General features: G+C 36.6%; 1 protein-coding gene across 1 annotated transcript in view; it reads right to left on the minus strand.

Annotated features, from left to right (window-relative positions):
- Positions 1-443: 443 nt before the first annotated feature.
- The window catches only part of LOC107092384 (contactin-associated protein-like 4), a 182,368-nt gene continuing 170,133 nt past the window's right edge, over positions 444-12,678 (minus strand). The window contains exons 21-23 of the mRNA XM_015386843.1: positions 5,291-5,507; positions 3,976-4,047; positions 444-1,653 (exon numbers count right to left, since the gene is read on the minus strand). Coding sequence (XP_015242329.1) covers positions 1,457-1,653; positions 3,976-4,047; positions 5,291-5,507 — 486 coding nt within the window. The 3' untranslated portion in view covers positions 444-1,456. The remainder of the gene's footprint in view (positions 1,654-3,975; positions 4,048-5,290; positions 5,508-12,678) is intronic.

Raw genomic sequence — 12,678 nt, forward strand, 5'->3', positions numbered from 1 at the left:
TTAGTTTTGAAGCTCCAGGCATGAGGTCTCAATCTAAATTTTCACAAAGAGTTTTTAGGTTCATTAGCTTACGGCTGATGAGACTTTTCCTTCATTAGCTTCAAGCTAAATCTTAATAAGTCTTAGCCTGGAAATGACCCACTTTATCATGACTGACCATTAGAAAATAGAGAATTTAGTGAAGTATTTGCCTAATAAATTGTGAGATTGTCATGCATTCATGTATAGGCCATTAACATGTGGATTTTAACATGATGCAAAACAAGCATATCTTAGATTCTATCACAAAATGCAAAAAATTCACTTTGCATTTGTTAAAAAAAAAAAGCAAACTTGTTCCATAAGTCCTAAAGCAACATAATTTAGGCAGGTTGTCCTTTTTTTTTAAAAGGACAGTTGGGGAAAAAAAAAAAACATCACAGATTATTTTCTTTTCTCTGGTGTTTAATTTGGATTTTCTATACTGGATAAAAAAAAAAGAAATGCATATTACAAAATGGCTTTGGATTGAGTCTCCTGATTGATAATTTTCATGTTTTTTAACCAAGCAGTTTAAGCAGTTTATGTAACCATAGGCTTTACAAACTGAACCAGGTCTATGATAACAAGTGCTAACCTTATTTACATAATAGATGCTCCACTGTTGTTACTCAGATTGGTTTGATTCCAATACCTTCGGTCGGGTTTAGAGTCGCTTTGGTTTCCACAGTGTCCTGAGGAAACTATATCTTAAGAGTATAGAAGCCTTTTTGTCTTTGTTGGTCCAAAAAATAGAAATGGTGTCACTAAAGCAACTAAAATAAGCAGTCCATGGAAACAGTTCTACAATTTCCTTCGATACAATGGTTATAAGTGGTAATCATTAATATTGTACAAAATGTGTACCTAAATTGTGGAACAAATTTGTCACATTGTAAAAGCAGATTGGTATTTATCAGATATTTACATGAAGGAAAATTAAGATACAACAAAAAATGGGGAAAAAAAAACATTAATACATATTTTGTGATATTTCCACCACAAGCCACATACATTGATCTTGGAATCATTTCACTTAATGCCACTAGAGGGCACAGTTTCACATTTTTCTCTCTTTTTAAATGAAGACTGTCATCTTCAACATTTAAAAGCAACACTTGGACAGTTGTCAAAAGCTGCCGCCAAGACACAAAACCAACATTTCATTTTCAGATATTCAGTTAGAGTGCATATTATCACCTTGAAGTCAAACACTGTCGCCTGTTTGTACCAGAATATCCACAATTTTACAGTAAAGCAACAGAAACACAACACCAAACTGTTTGCTTTGACTTTGCCCTGCTGTGGAGCCACTTTTGGTAGCAAAGTGTCTTGGAGGGTCTTCAGCGGACCAAGTCCTGAGGGGCTTTCAGATGCTCCCTCTCGGCATCCCAACATCATAAAACACCAGCGGCTCATCACGTCATTAGAACTCCTGTTAAATAAAGTATTCCTTTGGATTTTCCATGGATAGGTTCTGGGAGTCATTCGGGTTGTTCAGTGGGAAATCTGGACAGTCCTCCTGTTTGACCCTGTTCTCCTCCTGGGTTCGATACGTGTCCTTCCTCTGGTACAGGTGTCGGGCAGCGATGGCCAATCCGGTAAGAATAACAAAAATGACGACAGCTATGACACCTGGAAAATGACAAAGAGGATTCCTGAGGTCTGAAAAGGTTGTATCTGGAATGATAATAGCACTAAAAAGATCAGCTATTTCTACATAAGTATTTAGGTCAGTTTATCTGACAATGGCTTAGATTTAATGAAAACCCAAGAATCACTTTTACAGAAAAGGTAATTATTACATCTCACTAAAAAATGTTTTTAAACAATTACAAGATTGTAGACACCTGTGACGCATATTAGTGAAAACACTTAAATCCAACATGTCCTTTAGGTGATATAAAGCCAGTTGAAAAATGGCATATGCCATTTGGGAATCGGCATATGCCGTTTTCCAACTGGCATATATACGATTTTACAAAACTGGCATGCCAGATACTACGTTTAGCTCTCGCTTTCACTCTTATTTTCAGTCTTTACTAGGGGTGCTGTTAAATATATGCTCTCTTTGTCTGCACCTTGAAGCTTTCTCTCTCTGGTTCTTTTTCCTCATAAGAGATCACTCAGGACAAACTGTTTAAATAACACTTCATAACTTATATGTATTAAATAACCATGAGAAATGACAGTGATCTGATAGAAATTGTAATCTTACTCAGATCAGAGAAGTTGCTTAGAGCTACTGAAGGCAGCTTCTCACCCCCGGGCTCACTTCTTGGGAAGTGGCCACGACTAACAGTTAAAAAGGCATTTTATAAATCTCCAGTCTGCCACATCATCACATCATTACATCATTACATCATACATGTTAGAAGATGAGTAGACATCCATGGCTCCAGCCTTATCAAAATATTACACTTTGTTCTCAGTTGAAGGACACCGCTCTCATTCCATTCCAAATATTTGTCATGTATGGAATGAAGATTATAAGACTTAGATTTTATTTTGTCATTTTATACACACAACTGTATACAAAAAGAAATTTCGTTTAGTACAGCTCTCTAGACCTTTTCATTTTTTAAAGTGCAGCCTTGATAAAGGTAAGCAGCAATGATAGAAAAACTGAGACAAAAAAAACACTGTGGTGAGAATAAGTGATGTAAACATACGACTGTATAGTTACAGTTCCAACATTGAGTTTTTTTTTTTTTTTAAACCCATTTTATATAACATTTAGCAGTCTAATGGCAGAGGGGGAAGAAACTGTTCTGGAATCAGCTGGACCTGAACAGTTTCTTCTCCACTGCCATTAAACTGCTAAATGTTATATAAAATGGGTTAAAAAAATACAGACAGAGGAACTGTCTTAATTAGATAAACTATTGTGGAAAACATCAGTTCTGACATGCAACAGGCAGCTAACATTAAGCTATAATAAACTCACACATCATCAATGATAATTATCCTAACAGTACCAACTTTTTTTATCCAGGCTTGTGTTATGTGTTTATCTTTATTAAATCATTCAGTTGAAGCATGGGTGAAAAGCAATGTCTGTTTCTTCGTTTTCATAGTTTCTATTTCTTATTACTTTTGTCTGATTTCAATTATTTCTGTGACCATGCAGGGTTTTTCACTACTTAAACAAGGAGTACCAAGAATTTTGTCCACATTTGTATTTCCTGTCTCTCTCCATAATGGATCCTATATATTCTTTATAGGGTCTAGCCAGTTTGTTGAAACATATTGCTGTATGCGAGATAGACCTTTAACATTTTCACTAATTAAGTTCCTGAAGTGAATTAGGTTTTGGGTGATATTCTAATTTACAGATATGAAAACATTATATACATTATACATTAAGCAACCCCTGAAAAGAGAAGCGCAGCAAATTTCCTTTCCTGCACTGCTGATTAAAATGCTAATTTAAAAAGAAAAAATGTCATCAGCAAGGTACAGGGCTGAGCACTTTAGGAGAAACTAAATTGGATATAATAGATTGAAGCTGAATTTTAAATCTGTTCAATAATGCATAAAAAAGACCATATTTTTATGATAAGGACAAAGTGCGCTTTTTCGGCAAATTTCTGTGTCGTTTAATTAGGTTATCTGCCCTTTGTGTACAAAAAGATTGAACGGACAGTTTGAAATGACTTCCTCATTTCCCACCTTTATCTGCACAATCATAAATTGAACCTTTATAGTCTTCGCTTTGAATCAATTAATGCTGGGTGAGCACCAAAGTTTAAATGGGTTTTAAATTGATTCTTGTTTTGCACATCTCTTCACCCTCATCTGAACTTCAACTTTTTCCCAAACAGTTTTGCCTGAGCAAAAATACATCAGAGTCAAGTTTTATAAATAAAAGATGCTTTGGCTGATTAGAACCTAATAAAGTATATAAACAAAGGTAAAAAGATTTTATTGCAGCGAAAGACAGCAATGGTTTAGTACCTCCGATAAGAGCTGAGTCAGTCCTGATGGCATTGACTAAAGGTTGACCTGAGCCCACTGAACCAGACTGGTCTACAGTAGAGAGGGAAAAGTGAAGAGGAAAGTGTCAGCAGGAGACAGGATTTGGAAAGGCAGAAAATGAAAGGAACAAGTCATCAGCAAACTGGAAAAGAAAAATGAAGTGGAAAAATCATGTACTCAGCAGAAAAGAGAAAAAACAACAACTACCGATTCATCCAGTTACCCAGTGATTCAAACTGAACACTTAACATCTCTTTATTACTATTTTTTTCTGTAGAAGATTAAAATCACATTTTAACTTAATGAATGTTGTTATTAGTTTAACAGCTTAGAGAAGTGTTTTTCAACTATAGACCTCAGGGGACACTGAGCTGCAGGTTTCGGATGTTTCTCTGGTCTAACACGACTGATTCAGAGGAATTCAGTTTAGCATTGTCTGTTAATCAGCTTCCAAAGGAAACAATCTGTGGTAAATCTTGAAAACACCTAAAAGCTGCAGGGCAGAGTGTCCTGAGGACCACAGATGAAAAACAATGGCTAAGGGACACATTTAGCTGTGTAAGTGATTTGTTTCCTGTTGAATTGACAGCTACTACTTCTATGACAGAACCTGCTGCACTTAGAGTACCCTATTTGTTTGACCTTTCTTATAAATAACTGAATTAGAACAAAATTGATGTGGATTGTATTAATAGGTGTGGGAAAAACTGTAAAATCTGTATATCAGACCTCAAATAAAACAGATATCGGTAATTCCCTGTAAAAGCCTGCTTGTTTATATTCAGGCAGTATAAACACTTAAAAGATAATCAAGTAGTAAGCTGATCAAACAGATTTCTACATTATTTTATATATGCAATCTATAAAGCTTTGTGATCTAGACTGCAGGCATTCCAACACTTCCTAAATTAGGCTTTGTGAATACTTTCTTATATGACAGACATAAACTGCTAATAGTAAATAAAGGACATTAATGGCTATTTCTCCTTCATGTTCTAGTGTTATTATGGGGACCCAGTTACAAGGTGCAGAAAGAAACCATAAACAGGAAAAAACAAATCTAGGAATGGAGGATAAGGTAAAAAAAAAAAAAAGATTCTTAATATATTTATGGCTAAAATGTCAGGCTATAAGGAATACAGGGAAACATTGGGGTTTTCAATAAGCCCTTTTCTGGATGTCTGTCTAAAAACCTCTGGCTAAATTTGGTACCTTTTTTGACCCTAATAACATAAATCAAATTTCAGCAAAAAAAACATTCAGTTAAATGTGTTCAATAAAATCCATCCCATACCCAATATATGGTGAATGTTTTCAGCTGCGTAGGGATTGGCTGAAGCTGCAGAGCCGCAGTTGGACTGAACCAAAGGTCCAGTGATGTGGACAGGGCTGGTGTCCGGGTGGAGGAGAGCAGCCTTCAGAGGACTGACCGAGTTAAACTGAACTACTGACAGGCAGCCAGTAAAACCCAGAGAGGCCAGCCTAGATAGGTGGGGATCCAAGGCATCAGACTCTGGAGGAAGAAAAAAAAAAAAAAAAGCAAAGTATATTTTTAATTAAACAAGTCAAATATCCATACCTTATTTTCAAAAACTCCATTTTAATAGTCTTTAAATCACATTTGTTCTTGAATTAGATTTAATACAGTTTTTCTGTGGATGTGGAGAACACTTGCACAAAATAATCACAATCTAAGTACTTTATTAAAGCAACGCCTACCATATAAACACAGAAGAAAAAAAAAAAGAACAAAAAAAAGGGAGCAAGGTATACATGCACAAATAATATCACAGATTTGGCATGAATACTGGATGAGAACAGACGAATCTGGTAAGAATCTTGAAAGAAAAAATGAAAATAAAGAGACCAGGGGTCCGTTTCATAAATTAGATTAACAAACTAAACTCAGACTCTAATCCTGAGCTCTGAAATGATCCAGCCTGAGGTTGAAAACTCAATTTTTTCACAGTTTGAGTTAGTTTAATCAACTCTAAATAGGTCCACTCAGAGTTGAGCAAATGTGTAACAAGAATGAAAAGCCATTATCAGTGGAGCAATGATTCAACAAGTAACCATGACAACAGGAAGCACATATTTCACATCACTGGAATGGGCTGTATGCACAACTTCACTGCTTCCTGAACTTAAGGCAGCTGTTTCTGTTTCACGTCATTTTCTACATGAACATTTCATAAAAATAATTATTTCAGATTTCAACAAAACCTATTCAGACAGACTACCGGTAATAATATCTAAACAGCCTGTTATAGACTGCTTTAATTACAATAAGATAACGGTTGAAGCTAGTTCACTGGTTGAATGGTAATGGATCAATGTATTCTATTTAGGTGAAATCACCTGTCAGCAGGAGAAGCAGTATAAAAAACATTCCAACTGGTAGGACCTGTGCATCATCTCATGGAGTTCCTCCTCATTTTGATTCTACTTTCCTTTAGAAAGTAATACTTAGTGGCTGTTTGTGTTTTTAATTTTTCTGTTATCACATACAATTCATCAATATTCTCTTATTGATATCAAGTTTAGCTAAATATCGTTTACGTCTTTGTAATGCTGCAAATGGGAAGACATGGTTGCTGATGTAAGTGATGGATTGGGAGGTAAAATGATAGCATTCATAAAGATAACTTTCTGAATCTATACATGGTCAGAGAACCCTCCGTATTTAATGAATACCAATCATTTTGTAATTAGATTCTCGTCAAAAGAATGTGCTATGTTTTTGTTTTAAAGACATAACCTAATGACTGATTTTCTTTTTCTTTTTATTGTTTGCAAAAAACTACAACAGAACTCTCCTGATTAAATCAGGAAATAAAACAACATGATTGGCTTTAAGGAGAGTGGGGACAGAGGACACTGAGTTTACTGAAGAAAACCTGCTCTAAACCAGTTAGCTCTGGGGAGAATGTTACTATGGCAACAGAAACAGAGGTTGAGTAAAATCTCTTTATGACCTGGAAAACTCTGAGTTTCCCTGATTTCAGGTTTAGAAAACTTGAGACATAAAAAGCCTGCTTTGTGAAACAAGCCTCTGGGTCTTTGCTGAGGGAGGAGCTCCTAAAGTGGAGTCTATGAGACACCATGGTTTTCACAAAAACTGAGGGGACGATTACTGAGACCAGAGGCCTCAGTGATGTCATCCCTGAGGCACTGCGGTAAGGGGAGCCAAAATCTATAATTACTTATCTAATTTACTGTACAATGATGAATCAAATTTTTACATGTAATTCTGAAAAATAATCTTAATAGAGTTAAAGGAATAGTACACCCAAAACATGATTAGCCTTCATTTTCTACTCACCCCCATGCTGAACAACACTCTGGAGTACTTTTTTGATATCTCAAATGCATCTGGAGATCTGGGAGGCTTCTTGCTGTCTGCTGACATTCAAATAATGGAGGTCTATGGCGCCCGAGGCAGAAAGGTCCATAAAAGTCCACAAAAAACGTGTCAATATTCCTCCATACTGCTCGTCCAATGTATTCCAAGTGTCCTGAGTGGGTAGCGTCCATAATTTACTCGAAACGAAGTCATTTGAATGTTTTTAGAGCATAAACAGTAGTGTATAGGATTTCCTGAAAGCGCGCGCCGGCGCGTTCATGACGCTACGGAAACTGCGGCAGACCAAACCAGATAAAAGTGCGCATTCAGCTCGGCAAAGAACTCATGCTCTTCCTCAACACTGAAGTCCTCAGACATTTTTCTTTCGTTGTTTCTTTCTTTGCACAGGTAAACAGCACATTTCTTCTTCTACGCTTGCATTATCGGCAGAGCAGACGCTGAATGCGCACTTTCATCTGGTTTGGTCTGCCAGCGTCCGTAGCGTCGTGAACGCGCAGGCGCGCGCTTTCAGGAAATCCTATACACTACTGTTTATGCTCTAAAAACATTCTAAATGACTTCGTTTCGAGTAAATTCTGGATGCTACCCACTCAGGACACTTGGAATACATTGGACGAGCAGTATGGAGGAATATTGACACGTTTTTTGTGGACTTTTATGGACCTTTCTGCCTCGGGCGCCATAGACCTCCATTATTTGAATGTCAGCAGACAGCAAGAAGCCTCCCAGATCTCCAGATGCATTTGAGATATCAAAAAAGTACTCCAGAGTGTTGTTCAGCATGGGGGTGAGTAGAAAATGAAGGCTAATCATGTTTTGGTTGTACTATTCCTTTAAATAGTTCTAAACATTTTTAGGGGTCTCGTCATTTTTGATTTTTAGGCTGAAATGTATTAGAACTGCTGAACCAAGCAGCTGCGGGGAAAATGACTGAGGAACCAAACCAGAACATTAGAAAACCCAAAACATGGGAACACATAACCACATATGGAGGAAAAGTGAAACGTTTGGTGATAATGTTTCTTTCACTTAGTTTTTAAGGTTAAATGAATGAACTACCAAAATTATGTCTTCAAATTCGTTAAGCTACCATCCTTATCCAATGAACTATAGAATTCCTCAACTCAGATTTTATTATTTTAAAGCCACTGGCTCTTGTTGATGTAAAAAAAATATATATATTTTTTCTCCGTGGGTTTTGTTCCTTTTAATTTAAAGGTCACATGTTGAACATGGTAAAATACTGATGAACCACCTTACAGTAACATGAACATTTTTCCTCTGTGTGCCAAATCTAGATTATTGCACAAGTAGCTGAGAGTGAAAGTTGTTTCTTATAACCTTTTTGTCTAAACCAAAGCAGTAGGCAGTGTGAGAATCCTTCATTAGTTCTCGAAACCTTTAAGAATACGGTTGGTTGGCTTCACAGTTGCATTGGGAGATAGGCAGAGATGAAAATGTGAAAACTCTTTAGGTTCTTTAGGTTAGCAAAGCTGGTGACGACATACCCCAAAATACTCTAGCTCTGCATTTCACTCAGGTATGAGGCTCTAATTTGGTGAAATTTGACACATTTAAATGGTATGAATAAATGTTGCAGTATGTTGCAAAGCATTGTGACAATGATGCTCCTACATTGACTAAAAAACAACTAAAAGATTATTATTATTAAATCATTTAGCTGCTTTTGTAGTCCAAAAACAGAGATGTTCTTTATTCAATCACAAAATACTTTAATTGAAACAACTCCGTTTTTTTCAGAATCCTTCAGTTCCTCTCTGCCTGTATTTATCAACCTAAAAGACAAATGCTCCCATATCACCTTTGTTGGTTAGTTTTACTGACAGTCCCCCTCAATCTTTCATCCTCGCAGCAGCATAAACAGCAGCTGTTAGAGCCGACATCACCGCTGTAAACAGCTGCATCAGTGTCTGATCAGATGACTGAGAGCTGACTGCTACCTGAACACATCTGCATGTTGATGAGGGCAGCAGGAAACATTTCAGCAGTGTTTTAGCTGCTACTCTGCTCGCTACATCACCTCTCTCCATCTCTTTAGGTTTTCCTGTGTTCCTTCTGGCTCCATTAGTTAGCCTGATGGATGATGAGGTTGGGAGGAAGCGACGGGAAATCCACTTCACTGCCGCTTTTTCTGATTCGGATCCGACTCCCTGCCGTCGGTGGTTTGACAGAGTGGACAGCAGGTTACCTGCTGACATGACGAGGCTGAAACACTTTCTGCTCATTCAGCTGTGAAACAGCAGACAAGGTTCCTACATCAGACTGTAATTAAATGTGGATTCATTAAGTTACCTGAAATATAGCTGTCGTATTTTTTTTTAATTAAATATTAAAATCTTTGATACAATTCAAAGAGAAAAAACCTTGAAATATGTGATCAGATTATCATTTTAAAGATTTATTTATTATTTTTTGATATTGGTCCATCCATTTTCTACCTGAGCTTATCCTTGCACGGTTACTCTGCCTACCTCCAGTGCTCAGAGATGGAGATGTGAAGTAAACCCTAGACGGGTTGCAAGTTGATCAACGGACAGAATGGAGACACATAAGACAAACAACCAGCACAGCTGTCAAAAGTCTATTTCTTCCCCATGGTAGAGTTATTACTGTTGACCCCAATAAAGGTGATGGAATAGGAGATTTACTTTGCCCAATTCCTAAAATTCATGCCAATAGTTATGTCTGTTGGAGAAGAGATGCATCTATAATCCAAAGGATAGAAGCTCTATAGGAATGCCAATCAGTAAAAGTTTAAAAAACAATCTACTGGACTTGGTTTCCAAGGTTTGAAGACGTTTCCCTCCCTGTCCAGGAAACCTTCTAAATTCAAAATGTCTGGATTCCCATTGAGTTTCAGGCTTTATATAGACAAGGCCTTGTATTGCTTGGAAACATGCAAATAGAAACCGACGAGTGGGTCGTTTGGTTCCATTGTTAGCCTGTAATATCTGAAACCTGTCTCTGATTGTGAAAGGTCGGTCGTTAAAGGGGGGATTGTTCACCTGGCTGAAGAGAGGAGGTACTTTGTTCCTCTGTGATGGGGTGGGCATTGTGGTGATACCTGGAGGGAATCAACTAGTTTGAAATGTACTTATGTTGCAGCCCCTGACCTTTTAAGACTGTGCAGGCTTGTTTTGTAATGCACGTCCAGCTGTGACAGAACACCTCCCTTGTTGGCTGCCTGAAAGCTGCAGAGGAGCAGTGACCTCATTTGACCAGCAGAGGATTGTCAATCCATTCAGATGTTGATGAGACCCACCTGCACCATATAAAAGGCTCCTGAAAGATTTTAATTGGGGGACAGCTAGTGGGAAGAAATTTTATTAAGCTGTTCCCTCCATCTTTGGTATTTACAGCTGCATTGGGCAGTTTGAACTCTTTGCTCTCGCTTTTTCTGCATGTTGTTTGAATCTGCTTTAGCTGGACTTTGAACAAGACAGAAGCCAGTGTTTGGGAGGTTTGGCGCTCCCATTGTTCTTCTGGGTTGTTTTGAGTTCACCTTAGACTGACTTGTTTGGACATTTTGTAATTTAATTTGCACTTAACCATTCTTGAATTTGTTGCCCCCTTTTGTTTTTATTGGGTAAAGTTGTATTGTGTATTGGTTAAAACCATCTTTTGTAATAAACATTCCACTTCTTTTTCTCTGGACACATATTTATGTTACACCCCCCTTGACTTTGGGTACAGTATGTAACATTGGGTATGTGTTTATTCCAATTTATTTTAAAGATTAAACAGACAGTCATGGCGAACAGTCATATTTAATATATGAGATATATTTTTATTAATTTCATTTTAAATGAGGAAATATATAAATATGCTGTTTGTAGAACTAAAGAATATTTTCTGTATACAGACTGAGTTATTAAAAAATATCTTAACCTCACATTCCACCTAAAAAAGTGAAATATTATCTCTGACTATAATGTGAAAGCTAAAAACAAAACTTGGATGATGCCCTTTAAATTGACAATGGGGGTAATACTATGGCCTCTCTGCCCCTCTTTTATTTTGCAACTTTATTTCAGACACTCTTTGAAGGAACCGCTTAGAGACAGCATGAATAAATCATGGCATGCTCCCAATTACTCTTGTCACCCTGAGCCTTTTACAATTTCCTGTCTACAAATCCACATTTAAGGAGATGAATTACAGCACTGCAGAACACATTTGCAACTCTTTGGTTTAGTGAAAAGGAATAAACTCTTCTGCACTAGAGAAATCTTAATGCAACAGAAGCTTTAAACAAAGGTAATACTTAAACACACTGAGGAGGCAAAATGCGAAGGCTAGGTCGAAGACAATGAGCTTCTATCTGTGCTGAAAGAACAGTTCTTTGCTTGGCAAAAGTGCTCCAAACCACGCAGCTGTTTGGTCCAAAAAATAAGAATAAAATAGCATGCAAATTTTACCAATTCTGCAGAGCAACCCATTCACCAAGATGATGGGTTCTTAAGCAGGAAAATATCCAAACCCAGCATGTTCCAAACCTTTAAAAATACCATTCTGAAACACATATCTGGCATTTAACCAAATCTGATAGCTGTGACAATGTGTGACAGATTTTTTATTTAATGTTTACCTGAAGCTAACATATGGATTATTGCTTTTAAATCCCATTCATCAAAAATCCTAAACTCAAAATAGCAAACAGCCTCTCAGTAATCCAATGCATTTTAAGCATCATGAAATCAGTGTTTGGTTTTTATCGAACAGTGACTCCTATTTCATTTTATTTCAAACTGTACTTTACTTTAACTGAATAGCTTGAAAAACATAGTTTTTTGTGTGTTCTTGTTATTTGTTTAGCCAAATGAAGCCTGTTAATGTGCATAAATATTAAGTTCCTAAACATTTTATTTTCCTGATTCTTCAGTGGGTATTAACACTAAACATAATGATCACATACATAACATACTATCCTTAGATAGAAAACTTTGTATCAATTTGACTGTATGATCTGGTTGAACTGTAAATTGCCTTGAGATGACATGTGTTGTGAATTTGGCGCTATATAAATAAACTGAATTAAATTGAATTGTATTGCAATGGATGTCTGACTTATCCCACCTCCCGCACCAAAATAGTGAAGATCAGTATATGTTTTCACACAGTTATTCCTTTTGATGGATGAATTATATAATTTGTTAATGTTAATCAGAAAAGTCATTCAAATTAATCAAGATTTTAGATCTTGGAAAATACTTTTTAATGTTTTCCCCCAAGTAACTAGTTATTTGACTCATCAGTAAATTAGTTACCAACTCAATTACTTTTTGGGAGAAGTAACT

The sequence above is a fragment of the Cyprinodon variegatus genome, unplaced genomic scaffold (genome assembly GCF_000732505.1).
Source record: "Cyprinodon variegatus isolate N-32 unplaced genomic scaffold, C_variegatus-1.0 Scaffold17, whole genome shotgun sequence".
In the NCBI taxonomy this organism is placed as follows: Eukaryota; Metazoa; Chordata; class Actinopteri; order Cyprinodontiformes; family Cyprinodontidae; genus Cyprinodon; species Cyprinodon variegatus.